The sequence below is a fragment of the Armigeres subalbatus genome, chromosome 3, assembly GCF_024139115.2.
Source record: "Armigeres subalbatus isolate Guangzhou_Male chromosome 3, GZ_Asu_2, whole genome shotgun sequence".
In the NCBI taxonomy this organism is placed as follows: Eukaryota; Metazoa; Arthropoda; class Insecta; order Diptera; family Culicidae; genus Armigeres; species Armigeres subalbatus.
Genome location: NC_085141.1, coordinates 343,477,246 through 343,491,942, shown reverse-complemented (window position 1 = coordinate 343,491,942; position 14,697 = coordinate 343,477,246). Strand labels below are relative to the sequence as shown.

The following is a 14,697-nucleotide window of genomic DNA, read 5'->3' as shown; positions in this document are numbered from 1 at the left end:
GGGCCTCTTGAAAGGAGGCTTCCGGGCCTCTTGAAAGGAGGCTTCCGGGCCTCTAAAAAGGAGGCTTCCGGGCCTCTTGGAAGGAGGCTTCCGGGCCTCTTGAAAGGAAGCTTCCGGGCCTCTTGAAAGGAGGCTTCCGGGCCTCTTGAAAGGAGGCTTCCGGGCCTTTTGAAAGGAAGCTTCCGGGCCTCTTGGAAGGTGGCTTCCGGGCCTCTTGAAAAAAGGCTTCCGGGCCTTTTGAAAGAAGGGTTCCGAACAGAGCATTTCGAAAAAAAGCCTCCATGTCTTTTAAATGGAGGCTTCCGAACGTGTAGACTAAATTTTAGTTCAGAAGCATATTCTTATTCATATTCATATCATTCAACATTTTGTTTCATGCATAGAAGATTTTTATAATTTATTCATGCATCGTTCTGTCCTTTTGATCTTTTCTCCCACAGCCTTTCATCCATTACGTTGGTTATGAAGAAAATAATTCAATAGTCTTTGAGTTACTGATCGCATGCATATGACAAATGTACAAGACAAAATCTTGAAATTAAAAAATTATACATATATCAAAACTTTATCAATAAGTTTTGATTAAAATTCGCCATTATGCATTTTTGTCCGAGGTTTCCCCTGGACCCGGCGAAGGTACCCCCAGGGGTACTGCTTATGATCGATTTTTCAGATCAACTGGTTTACCCAAGTCAATGATTCAGATCAATTGGCTTACCCAAGTCAACTTAGCTCAATACAAAGCCAATAGCAACCCATAGTGTCCATACAGGCCCTTTAAGCCCATGCGTATAATTTACGATCTAGATATTTCCAAACCGGATGTTCTAGGTTCTCCGAATCATTCTGGAGTTCAGACCAATTTGTCTACCAAGCCAACCGGGCTCAATACAAAGACAATAGTAACCCATGGTGCTCATACAGGCCTTAGAGACCATGTGCATGATTTACGATCTAGATATGTCCATGATATGTTAAGGTCAACTGTAGCTGGTACAAGGCTATTTGTTTTGTAGCGCGCCCAGTTGACTTGATGGATCAATTGGTCTAAACTCCACAGTGATTTGGAGAGCTTAAGTCATCCGGCTTGGACATATCTAAATCTTAAATTCTGGCCTGGGTGGAGAATATGGCTTGCTATTGATTTTGTACCGACCTCAGATGTCTTAGAAGATTAGACAATTTGACTGAAATCCAGAATGACTTGAAGAACTTAGAATCTCGATTTTGACATATCTAAATCGTAAATCATGCACATGGCCTCTGGAGGTCTGTATGGACACCACAGGCTGCCATTGACTTTGTATCGAGGCCAGTTGTCTCGGTAGACCAATGTGCCTGAACTCCAGAATGGTTTGGAGAACTTAGAACATACGGTTTGGAAATATCTAAATCGTAAATCATGCACATGGCATCTAAGGGCATGTATGAACCCCATGGGTTACTATTGGCTTTATATCGAGCCCAATTGTCCTGGTAGACCAATTCATCTGAACTCCAGAACGTTTTGGAGAACTTCCAACATCCACATCCGGTGTGGACACACATAGATCGTAAATTATGCTCATGGCCTCTAAGGGTCTGTATGAACACCATGGGTTGCTATTGGCTTTGTAGCGAGGATTTCTAAAGAAATGCTGTATCCTGTATGAAATTCTGAAAAAAAAATCCCATCTGGGCCAGCAAGGACTATGTCCAAGGACTTCACGACTCCTCCCCAGGCCACTCATAGTGATGCCACTCCATACAAAACACGGCAAAAAATCTTTTCAATCACTTTTTGTCGGCCGATTTTATTGCAACAAAGCTAATTCGATGTGGAACATTGTTTCACTGTTTGCTGTAGAAATTGGGGTTGAAATCAATTGGTCGGCCAGCTCAACTACGCTTGTTACCAAACCGAAAGCGAACCAGCATGTCCATGCCAGAACCTCTTACGTGTGATTTGCAATTCAAATTAGTTCATTGCAGACGTTATAGGAGGCATCAGGTAATTAGGCCGAAGGTCATTGAGCCCAATGGTCATAAGGCCGAATGGTCATAAAACCAAAAAGTAAATGGGCCAAATGGTCATTAAGGCACATGAAAAGTGAGGAGTGAGTAGTCAGTTCTTCCTTTTCTTTCTCCCTTCTTCTTTCTACTCTTATGCTTCTTCCTTTTTTTCTTCTTCGTTCTTCCGTCTTCTGTTTTGTCTTATTTCATCCTCCTTTCCTCTCTTTTTTTCCTCCCTCTTTCCTCGTTCTTTCGTCTTTTTTTCTTCTTCCTTTTTTCTTCTTCGTTCTCCCTTGTTCTTCCTTTCTGTCTCCTTTTTCTTTTTCCCATTTTCTTTCTCCTTCATTCTTCTTTCTTCTTTTTCTTCTCACTTCTCTCTACGCATTTCGTGTTTCTGTGAAAAGTGATTAGTGCGATGTGAAAAGTGAGAAATGAGGACTGAGCAAAGAGAAGTGCAAAGTAAGAAGTTCAACGTCTCACTTCTCACTCTTCATTCCTCATCTAACGTTTCTCATTTTTACTTCTTACTATCCACTGTGGAAAGGGAGAAGAGCGAAGTGGTAAATGTGTGGCAACAAATGGACAGTGAGACGCCTTCTTCCCACTTCTCATTCTTTATTTTTCACTTCTCACTGTGAGTATTTCTTGTTTCTCACTTCTCATTATTAATGACTTATTTCTCAATTACCATTAATCCCTTCACCACATTAACTTTTGTTTGGCCAAACGACAATTTCAACCGCATGACCAACCCTTTATGTCAAATGATGTTTTCGGTCAAACAACAATGACCCTTTCTGCCAAACAACTGTTTCGGCCAAATAACCTGTTTAGCCAAATGGCATTTCCGACCAAACAACGTTTTCGGCCTTGCGAAATTTACGACCGTTCGCCAAATGAACCTTTCTACCATTTGGAGTCTACCTTCGTCGTGCTGTAAGATGCGCGGATACAAAGCAAGAACATGCTGAAGATGGCTGGGTTCGATTCCCGGCACGGTGTTGAACATTTTCGGGTTGAAAATTTGTCTTTTACAGCCAAATTACACTTTCGGCCAAATCGTTTAACCGTTAACAATAACCGTTTCGGCCAAATTGAATTCGAATAGATAACCTTCGGCCCAACGTGTTATTCAGCCAAGTGACATTCGGCCAAATGGCTTCCGGCTGAATAACTTTCTACCAAACTATCCTTCCCCATTTATGCTAAACTACGTTTTTTCCATGCCACTATTACCGATCCATGACTGTATAGAAAAAGGTTATTTTTATACCGAAAAACATCAGCATTCAAACATACTCTCCAGAAGCACAAGTATACTTGGAGCCGGTGATCATGTATTATTATATATTATTAAACTAACATAATTGTCTAGATCAACCGGTTTTTAAACTGTTAAAATCGAACTAAAAAAGTGTACAAAGCAATTAGAATGATAATAAAAAACCCAAATTAATCCACCTAGCAGTGATTATGTCTTTCTCGTGTATTATAAAACATATTGAAAAAAACCACATTAGAAAGGTCAAAAAAGCTCTTAAGGGGAATAGATTACATTTTTCAATCATTCTGCATGTTTTTGCATTGATAAAAATGCATTGGCACCATTCTTGGAAAATTTTATTTTCGGTTTTGAATTTTTTTTTTTTCAAGCAATTCCAAACAATGATTTTTCAATAATTCTGAAATGCAATGTTCGAAGGAGCCAATTTTCAATAGCAAACAATGGGACAATCCCCTACTAATAAAGGATCATACCCATCATTGCTTTATTCCGGTTAAACGCCTACTTTTAAAGCAGGAATTATCACATCCACCATTGCCATATTCTGGGCAAACGCATATTTTTTAAAGAAGGGATCACTTTTAACGCTGTACACAATTATGCCAAATGTCCATGTCCAAAATCAACTCGACGTATTTCAGCAAATTTTTCTTTTCCGTTTAGTTAAATCATGTTGTCTCTTAAAAAACAATTTTTATATGAAGGCATCCTTTACTACTGAGGTGTTATTCAGGTCTTAAACTCTTACTACTGAGATGTACTTCGGATCTGAAAATCTTCCAAGGCTAAATTCAAACCGCGTAAATCAATGCCGCTATTACCTACGAACGTAAACCAGCACCTAAACTGTCCAAATTAATAGCCCCCTTCCAAATGGTTCGTTGCCAACCAATCAAGCAAAACCCCAAAAATGGTCTCAACCACTTACGCTCTCGAATGAACAGACGGAAAAAAGGTCATCAAATCCGATCATAATTTCTCATATTTAAAACCCACCACCAATCAACCCAGGGAAATCCGGGGCACTAGCCAGCATTGATCTTGAAAGAAGCAGCACTGCTCCGAACGTCCAACCATAATATGCCATCGGGCTGAGACGGGCGGCGGAAGCAGTGGTGGCGATCGCCTGAACACGAGCCCTTCACTTCTTTGGCTACAACGTTTTGACCAATCACCGATCGACAATCCGATTTGGCGCTGCAACGCAGTGTGGGTAAGAGGCACCATACAGCAATCGATCGACATTTCGCGATCGCCAACCACCTCACGACGGTACACAGCTCGGCATCAGAAACTGATGATCATCGTACGTGAAGAGGTTTTTGAAACGAAACTACTGCGCTTTTTATGTGCGAATGACGGGCACGATGAGAGCCGTGCTTCAAAACTGAGAATGTATAATGGATCAAAGGGAGAGCCGAATACGATCACGACGCTTGTTCAACGGAGGAGGGAGAGCACGGTGTTAGTGGTACACGACACGATCGCGGAAGTTGTTAGGTGGCTCCATCTAGTTTTCAAGTTGATCGTTCATAAGGAAGCTTCCGCTAGTCGCCACCGCTTGGTGGGTGATCACATGCAGACTAACATCGGTTTAAATAATTTATGAACTTGATCAGATGATGCTAACTCAATAATGCAATGGACTGATCTCAAAAATGTTTGGTCGTACATTTAAAACGTTGTCAGTTTGAAATTGCGAATTTAGCATACCCCGAAACAGAAAGCAAACTTCCCAAAGGGTGGTAAAAGCAATCCTATAACTTGTGAGCAAGTTTCTAATGCTTCAATAAATTGTCTTTAAAATTGGGATACATCTTTGTATTAACTTACCCATTTTTCCATTAGGACTGTACGGATCGTAGCTTCCGGTGGACATCGGCGACGAATACCCGTTGGACATGGTGGTGGTATAGGTGTGACTCTGTGAGCCGGGCGAAGGACTCAGTGGTGGTGCCGAACCCGGCACACTACCCGGACTAGGAGACGAAATCCATTCCTCGTTGCTGTTGAAATGAAATAGAAAATAAAAAAGAATCGTTCAATATTGGAAAACAATGAGATGTAAAACCTTGTTTCGGAATGCGAATTTAATCCCTAAAGGGCTCAGGAAAAAGGCATGAGAGCATGCTAAGCAGAACCCTCATCAAAAATTTACGAACATCTGTCTGGGAAAATTTCATCCCAGGCACTCATCCCTCCCCCGTGGATTTCCCTAATCGCAAAGCGTTTTCATCTCTACATAACCAAAACAACCCATTCTGGTGGTTGATCGCTTTTATGTCGTGGTGTTGCTCCCCCTCATTGTGGTGATGTCGACCATGCGGAGCAGAGGCAGCACGAATCGTCTCGTCAGCGAACCATGGCCTAGGACTCTTCGAACAAGAATAACACCCACGCTTCGAACGCTTCTCCTCATCCCACCCATCCCAATAATGGTGGATTCTGTTATATAGCTGCGTTCATGCTAACGGAGAAATAAAGGAACAGGTATATAGTTGGGAACGAAACTCCTGAACCAGACCCAACCGGCTACGGACCAAACGGGCTAGACAGTCCGTGAAGCAGAGAAAGTTTAGCCGAAAACGATTCATCTGTTTGGATAGGTACCGAACAAGAGAAGAGCAGTATGGATTTAATTATTTTCAACAATAACGTGCATTATTTGGTTTTTGCATTAGAACTACAAATTGCATTAGCCATGCCAAGAGTTATGGACAAATCAATTGGGAATTGAAACCGTTAATTAATCTGAATTCTTCGAAAATTTAAACAAAATTCTTCGGCATATGTATCTAAAAGAAATACTTCGAAAATTCCACGGGTAATTGGGGAAATTGATAGGAATTTCCACGGTAAACTGTGCATAATTTGCAAAGGATTTTTATGTTCACATTCAAGCTTTTCTAAGTTTCTACGAAATTTTTTTTAACTTACAAGAGAATTGTTTTGAGCTTTCATGAGAAAATATGATAGATATAAATAGGGGAAATTCTATTGAAATTAAGCAAAAAATCGTAAATTTTTGCAGGACTATCGGTTTCAGTGCACTATGGAAAAGTAAGAACTGTTAGCAAAATTTGTCTGGATAGTTATTAAATATATTTTCTGGGAATGGAAGCTTGGAATTTTGTTTCCTTGTCCGACTTGGCCGACAGCTTGTTTATAAATTTTAGATTTTTATTTGATTTATTTTTCTTTGGAGCTGCCACTTTTTATGCAATATCAGAAGACCGTTATCACACAAACGTTAGGATTTGTACCACTTTGAATAACTTTTCTGCTATTAATAGCCGATTATTTCAAAAGTGTCTACGCTCAAGTCACAATTACGGAACATCTATAATAAGGGAAATTTTTTTTTTGGAATTTATAATCTCACTTAACTCATTAACGGATAAAATGTCAGCATAACTGCCTCGCAAACCGTCATCATTATACATTGGAAAATGCAATAAGTTTGATCTGTTTCAAAAAATCTATTTTGATTAGTGATCCACAATTTCATGTCTAATTTTCCCAAAATTATGGAACAGTGTAGACATTTTTGTATAAATCACATGTTATCCATTGGCTGTGTAAACATCCGTGATTAAAAGCAAGAATATTACGTTAGTGTTATTTTTCAGCTATTGAATTAGAAGTAATTATATGGTTGATATTTGAGTATGGTTATAGTATGGTTATTTGCATCGATCGTAATTTGAGCGATTACATTTTTAAATGAATATCATATAAATTTTATGATATAATGGATCTAAAGGATCTTAGATCCCAACGATGGTACTAGGGTTGTAAAGGGAATCGAATGTTGAAAAGCGTTCCATAATTGTAGGGAGAGTGTAGCTGTATGATAATAAAGATAAGAAAATTGTTATATAAGAATAGCCATTGCTTGAAATTTGGCTCTTTCTAATCAGGTGTCCGCATGCTGAAAACGTGAGAGTTAAGTGCGATGCAAACCATTGAATGCTTCTTTTCTCCTCTAGACTGATACATGAGGAGCTAAAAATTCTCCTTGGAACCACATTTCTGTGAGTTCCAAATTTTTGCTGTGTTCCATCAATGAAAGCACTTTGACTGGCAGTGCAAGACGAACATTGTGGATATCCTGTTAAATAAAATTGACTGTGAGCTTTTAAAAATTTATAAGGATTTAATTCCTGTTTTTTTTTCAGATTTCGAATCATAATCAGGGGTGTCCAAGATTTCCCACAGACTGTTAGTGATTTCTACGCACGACTGCTCATACTCATGGAAGGCATTGTAGTATCCTGTCAAGCTTTCAAATGCGAGATGGATTGCCAACTGATACATGAAAGGTACACACTTAGTTTTTATTTCTGCAGCTCGGCAAAAATCCACACAGCCGTGCGCCAGCAAAATAAAAAACTGATATTCCGGCAAAAATGATGTTTGTTAGCTGATTTTCGGCAAATTATTTGCTGATTTCCAGCAATTTTGACAAAAATCTCGGCAAAAAACATGATTGCTGGGGCACGGTTGTGCGAATCTCGGTAAAAGTTGACCATTTTGCTGAGATCCCGGTAAAAAACATTAAGTGTGTAGGTACCAATATGTAAATACAACAAATGAAGCCATGGATGTTGGATTAGGGACAACGGTCAAAGGGAAGAATGGTCGAAATTGGGTCAAATTGTCGAACCGGACAAAAAGTGTGAAAAGGTCTTCTCCCTACTTCCTTCTTATTTTTTTCCTTAATCTTCCTTCTTCCTCTTGTACTCTTCCTTTTTCTTTCTTTCTTTGTTTTTTCTTATTTCTTCCTTCACCTCTTCCTTTTTCCTACATATTACGTTTTTCTCTCTTGTTCTTTCTTTCATCTACATCGATACATCTCCCACATACGATTCGATGATTTCCCCAGCATACGAATTTTCGGTACCCTTTTCTGGTTGCGTCTTTTCCTGGTTATTCCGAACTTGGCGTTGAGGACACGATTCCTTCATATGGCCATGCGCTTCGCACAAAAAACATTAGACCTTTAAACTGCGATTAACTTTTAATTATTAACCTAATAAACTTTTCCTTTTCGATTGCCGACGTCAATCATTGGTGGAATGTCCGTTTTCACGTCTAAGTATACTCCACGTACACCGGTAAACATGTGTCCGAGACCCGATTCCGCTGGAAATTTCTCTCGCACCACGCGTTCTACTTTCCCGAATTTACCTAGCGCCAATGAAAATGTATTTTTTTCTCCTTCGTTCATCTTCCTTTTGCCTTCATCTTCCTCTCTGCTTCATTCTTCCTTCTTCATTCTTCCTTCTTTATTTGTTTTTTCTTCATTCTTCCTTTTTCATTTTTCCTTCTTCCATTCTCTTTCTACTTCCTGCTTACTTCTTCCTTCGTTATTCTCCCTTCTTCTTTCTCCTTTCTTCCCTCTTCCTTCTTGTTTCTTGCTTCTTTCTTTTCCTTCTCTCTTTTAGCTTCTTCCTTCTTTCTTTTTCTTTTTTCCTTCTTCCTTTATCCTTCCTCCTTTTCTCTTTTGCTCTTTTCTCCTTTTTCCCTTATTTTTTCCACTTTCTTCATTTTTATTTATTCCTTTTTTCTGCTTACTGTTCATTTTGTTACTGTTCATTTTTGGGCCTACACATTTTGACCGGCTTCGTTAACTTTCTCAAAGTTGCGAAACAATCCCTCGAGTTCACAAGATGGTCTGTTGTTCCAGAATCCAGCTTGAACGTAATCGCTTTTTCACAGTCGTCAAAAACACAAACTTGTTCTCCGCCCGTTATTTCTGATTCTACGCCATCTTCTTCCATTTTATACAGTCTCCCGCCATATGTCCTTGCTTCATACATCTATTGCACCTGCCGTTGAAATGCCAGTGCTTCTTCTTCGATCCAACATATGCTGCTGCAGGTATTTCTTCACTAGTGTCTGTCATTCTATCAGTCTTTTTCAGCTCTTCAGCCAATAGACGCTCACGCACTACATCCAGGGTCAGCTTATCTTCTTCAAGGTTCTCTAAGGCAGTCACCATAGGATCAAAGGATTCAGGTAGTGTGACAAACAGTTGCGAAACCAAGTCCGCCTCTTCCTTTCGCCGTTTTGAGATTCCGAAAGGAATCCGCTTGGTATCCTGAAGATGACCGTTTTGGGATCCCGAAGTGAAAGCTTTAGGGGTCCCGAAGAGAATGCTTTTGGTATCCCGAAGGGAATCGTTTTGAAATCTCGAAGCAAATCTCTTTTAGATTCCAAATGGAATCCTTTTGGGATCCCGAAGGATACCCTTTTGGGATCTAGAAGGAAATCCTTTTGAGATTCCGAAGGGAGTCCGCTTGGTATCCTGAAGAAACCCGTTTTGGGATCCCGAAGGGAATGCTTTTAGGATCCCGAAAGAATTTTTTTTGGGATCTCTAAGGCAACCCTTTTAGGATCCCGAAGGAATCTTTTGGGGTCCTGAGGGTAATCATTTTGGGATCCTGAAGGAACCCTTTTGGAATCCCGTAGGAAATCCTTTTGGTATCCCGTAGGAATCTTTTTGGGATCCCGAAAGGAATCCATTTGGGATCCGGAAAAGAATCCTTTTGGGATGCCAAAAAGAAAGCTTTTTGGGATCTCGAAGGCATTTTTTAGGATCTCTAACGCAATCCTTTTGGTATCCCGAATGGAATGCTTTTCGGATTCCAAAGGGAATCCTTTCGAGATTCTGAAGGGAATGCTTTTGGTATCCTGAATGGAATCTTTGTGGGGTCCCGAAATGTATCTAATTGGAATCCCAAAGAGAATCCTTTTGGGATTCCGAAATGTTTTTTTCATCTTTATTGGAATACCAAAGGAAATCATTTTGGAATCTCAAGCAGAATCGTGTTGATATCCTGAAGCGGAGCGTTTTTGGATCCCGTAAGGAATCTTTTGGAATCTCGGAGTGAATTGTCTTGGAATCCTGAAGAAAATAGTTGTGTAATCTACGTAAAACGGAAGCAAATTCTTTTGAGATGTCGAACGAAGTATGTCTAGGACACTGGAGCGAATTATTTGGGATCACGAAAGGAATTGTTTTGGGATCCCAAAACGGAATTGTTTTGAGATCCTTCGGAATTCCAAAATAACTTCAATCCAGATTTCAAAAGGATTCCAAATGAATTCGGAATCTCAAATAGTTTCTGAATAAAATCTCAAAATGATTTCCTCCGGGATCCCAAAATGGTTACTTTCGAAATCTCAAAGAGATTTCCTTAGGGATCCCAAAACCATTTTTTTAGATCCTGGAAGGATTCCTTTCAGGATACCAAAAAGATTCGCATCGGGCCCCTAAAAGGATTTCCTCCGGGATCATAATAGGGTTCGCTTTGGAATCCTAAAAAAATAATCCCTATGGTATCCCAAAACATTTCGATTCGAGATTCAAAAACGATTCGCTTTGAGTTGTTGAGTCAACCCCGAAGCAAATTCTTTTGGTATGCGAAGAAAATCCTTTTAATACCCTGAAGTGAATTCTTTTGGGATCCCATGTCGTATGGCTTCAAACTAGTGCCTTCCCGAGTAGAAAGCATAAGGTACACCGGGGCAAGTTGAAACGGTTTTTTCAAAGTTAAACTTTGAAGTGCTGTAAAAAAATCACCCTTTGATAAATTTTGAATCCGTTTGCGGTGCTTGCTAGTTCGGGCCATAGATTATACATAAAAAATAAGCAACCTTATCAAACTTTTTTATGAAAATTTTTATACTGAAATTATTTTTTAATATGCATTTAATATGCATCAACCCCGCGTATCGGGGCAAGTTGAAACACTGCGCTATATACAGACATAAGCTAATTTTGCGGTATGAAAAACAAAATATATGTACTCAGTGCGACTCAAGATGCACGGGATTGTGTAAAGGGTACTGTACTGCCAGGATTCGCATAAGTGTCCCATGTGAATTTTTGATGATTTTGATTTTCTTTCCGAAATCGGCTTAAAATTGTCTCCTGTTTCAGAAAAACTGATAATATTGTAGGCTTTTTTCGAGAAATATGAAAATAAAATCCCACTTGTGTTGTCTCATCTTGATATTTACTCGCATAAATGTCCGATTCCATATTTTGGTACTCTTTTACACAAAAATAAGCTTTAATATAGTCCATTTATTTGTCCCATGGCAATATATACAGATAAAGAGTATCATGCAAAAGTTTTGGAAAAATTGTATTTTTTTTTTCAATTTATTAGTTTTTTTTGTTTTTTTCCATGTAAAACAAGTTTGAAAAATTCAACAGCAAATTAAACAAGTCGAAGAAAACTTACATGAGACTATTATGCAAATAAGGGCAGGATACAACTAAAAAACAAGCATAATATTCAAGGACCAAATTATAGGCAACACACTACGCTGGAAATTCATCAGATTGATTATCTGCTACTGGTGACCACTCGGACTGCTTTTCAGGATAGTTCAATATTTGGTTCACTTGTATTGTGCGCTTGATTAATTCAGCTGTGGCTTCCTCATAACATATTATTTAACCAGCGTATCTTCCATAAACTCATTGATTGGAGATACAAGGGGCTGGGGAGGTGTAAGGTGGAGTAAACGAAATGTTTACATGCTCTATGTTTTTTTTTCAAACCAGTGCTCACTACAAGGAAAATAAAATTAAGAATCTCAAAATTAGATCATGCATATTAAACATGACTCTGTTTCATTCTATTCTTTACTGAAGACATTTATTAAATTTATTTTCAAAAGTTTTTTTAAATTCATGTTTTTCGAATGTATTTACTGACATTGTTGAATTTCGGGAAAAAAAAATTATATTTAATTGCGATCATGACGATTTGAACCGTTGTTTCAACTTGCCCCGCACCACGCATTTCAATTTGCCCCAATGGATTGAAAATGCGTAACAATTTCAAATGACAAAATTACAAAAAATAAACGGGTCTTCCATCGATTTTTCATAATCATTATGCGTATTCAACATTGAATGATTATCTACTGTGAAAATTTGATGAAAAAACTCTTCCAAACATCATTCTGAGACCTGTTTCATTGGCACGTCAAAAATTAGGTTTGAATTTTGCAAAGGGCGAAAAATTAACAATGGCAGATATTGCTTTTAGTGGCTGCAATCTTCCGGGAATGGGAGTCAGAAGGTGTGTTTAGGGGAGTAGTTTGTTGAGAAAAATAATCGGGGCACTCGGCCATTTCTGATCTTAATTACAGCTTCCGTTTCAACTTACCCCGCATTTCAACTTGCCCCGGTGTACCTTAAAAAAAACACCTTTTCAAGACATTGTGATTTTCATTCATTTATTTAGTTAACATCTAAACAGATAACACTGAATCAACAATTTGACGCAACAATGCACGGTTCGAGGCCGCATCTCTCCATCCTCGGATACGCCCCACGCTCGCCAAGTCGTTTTGCACCTGGTCTGCCCATCTCGCTCGCTGCGCTCCACGCCGTCTCGTACCTGCCGGATCGGAAGCGAACACCATCTTTGCAGGGTTACTGTCCGGCCTTTTTACAACATGCCCTGCCCATTGTATCCTTCCGAATTTAGCTACCTTCTGAATGCAGGGTTCGCCATAGAGCTGGGCGAGCTCGTGGTTCATCCTTCACCGCCACACACATCGGCTTCCTGCACACCGTCAAAGATGGTCCCAAGCACACGTCTCTCGAATTCTCCGAGTGCTTGAAAGTCCTCCTCAAGCAAGTCAATGTTTCATGTCCGTAGAGGACAACCGGTCTTATCAGCGTTTTGTACATGACACATTTGGTGCGATGGTGAATCTTTTTTGACCGCAGTTTCTTCTGGAGCCCGTAGTAGGCCCGACTTCCACAGATGATGCGCCTTCGTATTTCACGACTAACGTTGTTGTCAACCGTTAGCAAGGATCCGAGGTAGACGAATTCCTCGACCACCTCGAAGGTATCCCCGTCTATCGTAACACTGCTTCCCAGGCGGGCCCTGTCGCGCTCGGTTCCACCCACAAGCATGTACTTTGTCTTTGACGCATTCACCACCAGTCCAACTTTTGTTGCTTCACGTTTCAGGCGGGTGTACAGTTCTGCCACCTTTGCAAATGTTCGGCCGACAATGTCCATGTCATCCGCGAAGCAAATAAATTGACTGGATCTGTTGAAAATCGTACCCCGGCTGTTACACCCGGCTCTCCGCATGACACCTTTAGCGCAATGTTGAACAACAGGCACGAAAGTCCATCACCTTGTCTTAGTCCCCGGCGCGATTCGAACGAACTGGAGTGTTCGCCCGAAATCTTCACACAGTTTTGCACACCATCCACCGTTGCTTTGATCAGTCTGGTAAGCTTCCCAGGGAAGCTGTTCTCGTCCATAATTTTCCATAGCTCTACGCGGTCTATACTGTCGTATGCCGCCTTGACATCAACGAACAGATGGTGCGTTGGGAACTGGTATTCACGGCACGGCATTGAAGGATTTGCCGTACAGTAAAGATCTGGTCCGTTGTCGAACGGCCGTCAACGAAGCCGGCTTGATAACTTCCCACGAACTCGTTCACTAATGGTCACAGACGACGGAAGATGATCTGGGATATCACTTTGTAGGCGGCATTAAGGATGGTGATCGCTCGAAAGTTCTCACACTCCAGTTTGTCGCCTTTCTTGTAGATGGGGCATATAACCAAGGACGGAAATCTTTGTTTTACTATCACTTGCATCGATGCTCAGTAGGCAGCTTCGTCATTGATTCGTGTTTGTTTTGATCAGACGCTCGGCGATGCAGGCGCGAACATCTCGCAGCATGCTGTCAAACTTCCATACTAAATTTACCGCCCGATCTTCAATAGCCGATTGATAATCGAGCGTAAAAAATGAATATCTAACGGGGCTGAAATGAATATTTTGAATTGCGGTTAATTTGTACCGATAAATGATGATTATTTTACTTTATATACTAAACAGATGCATATACTTTAGGAATTTGACTCCAAAATAATGAATCCATGCACCGCAGTACGAAATGATATTCAAATTTTGAGATTTCAAATTGAATATCAATGCGCCAAGCTAAAGATTCATTTTGACACCGCACAAAACAACGCTGACACCGAGAGTCGACGCTTGCTGCTGTTCGTGCACATGCCGTCCTATTCTTCGCACATTCAAATTCGGGAAGGACTAGCAACTTGATTGTGTGTTGGATGTCAGCTGTTTGAGTGTAGTTGAAATGACTTTTTCTGTCCCTGCATATAACCCCTTCCTTCCACTCCTCCGGTAGCTGTTCGGTTTCCCAGATTCTGACTATCAGTTTGTGCAGGCAAGTGGCCAGCTTTTCCGGGCCCATCTTGATGAGCTCAGCTCCGATACCATCCTTACCAGCTGCTTTATTGGTCTTTAGCTGTTGAATGGCATCCTTAACTTCCCTCAAGGTGGGGGCTGGTTGGCTTCCATCGTCCGCTGAACTGACGTAGTCATCTCCTCCG

General features: G+C 40.3%; 1 protein-coding gene across 3 annotated transcripts in view; it reads right to left on the bottom strand.

Moving 5' to 3' along the window:
- LOC134225898 (ecdysone receptor) overlaps nucleotides 1-14,697 on the bottom strand; it is a 917,337-nt gene that overhangs the window by 484,130 nt on the left and 418,510 nt on the right. For all 3 annotated transcript variants that reach the window (XM_062706325.1, XM_062706326.1, XM_062706328.1), the window contains one exon: nucleotides 5,111-5,283. In XM_062706325.1, coding sequence (XP_062562309.1) covers nucleotides 5,111-5,283 — 173 coding nt within the window. The remainder of the gene's footprint in view (nucleotides 1-5,110; nucleotides 5,284-14,697) is intronic.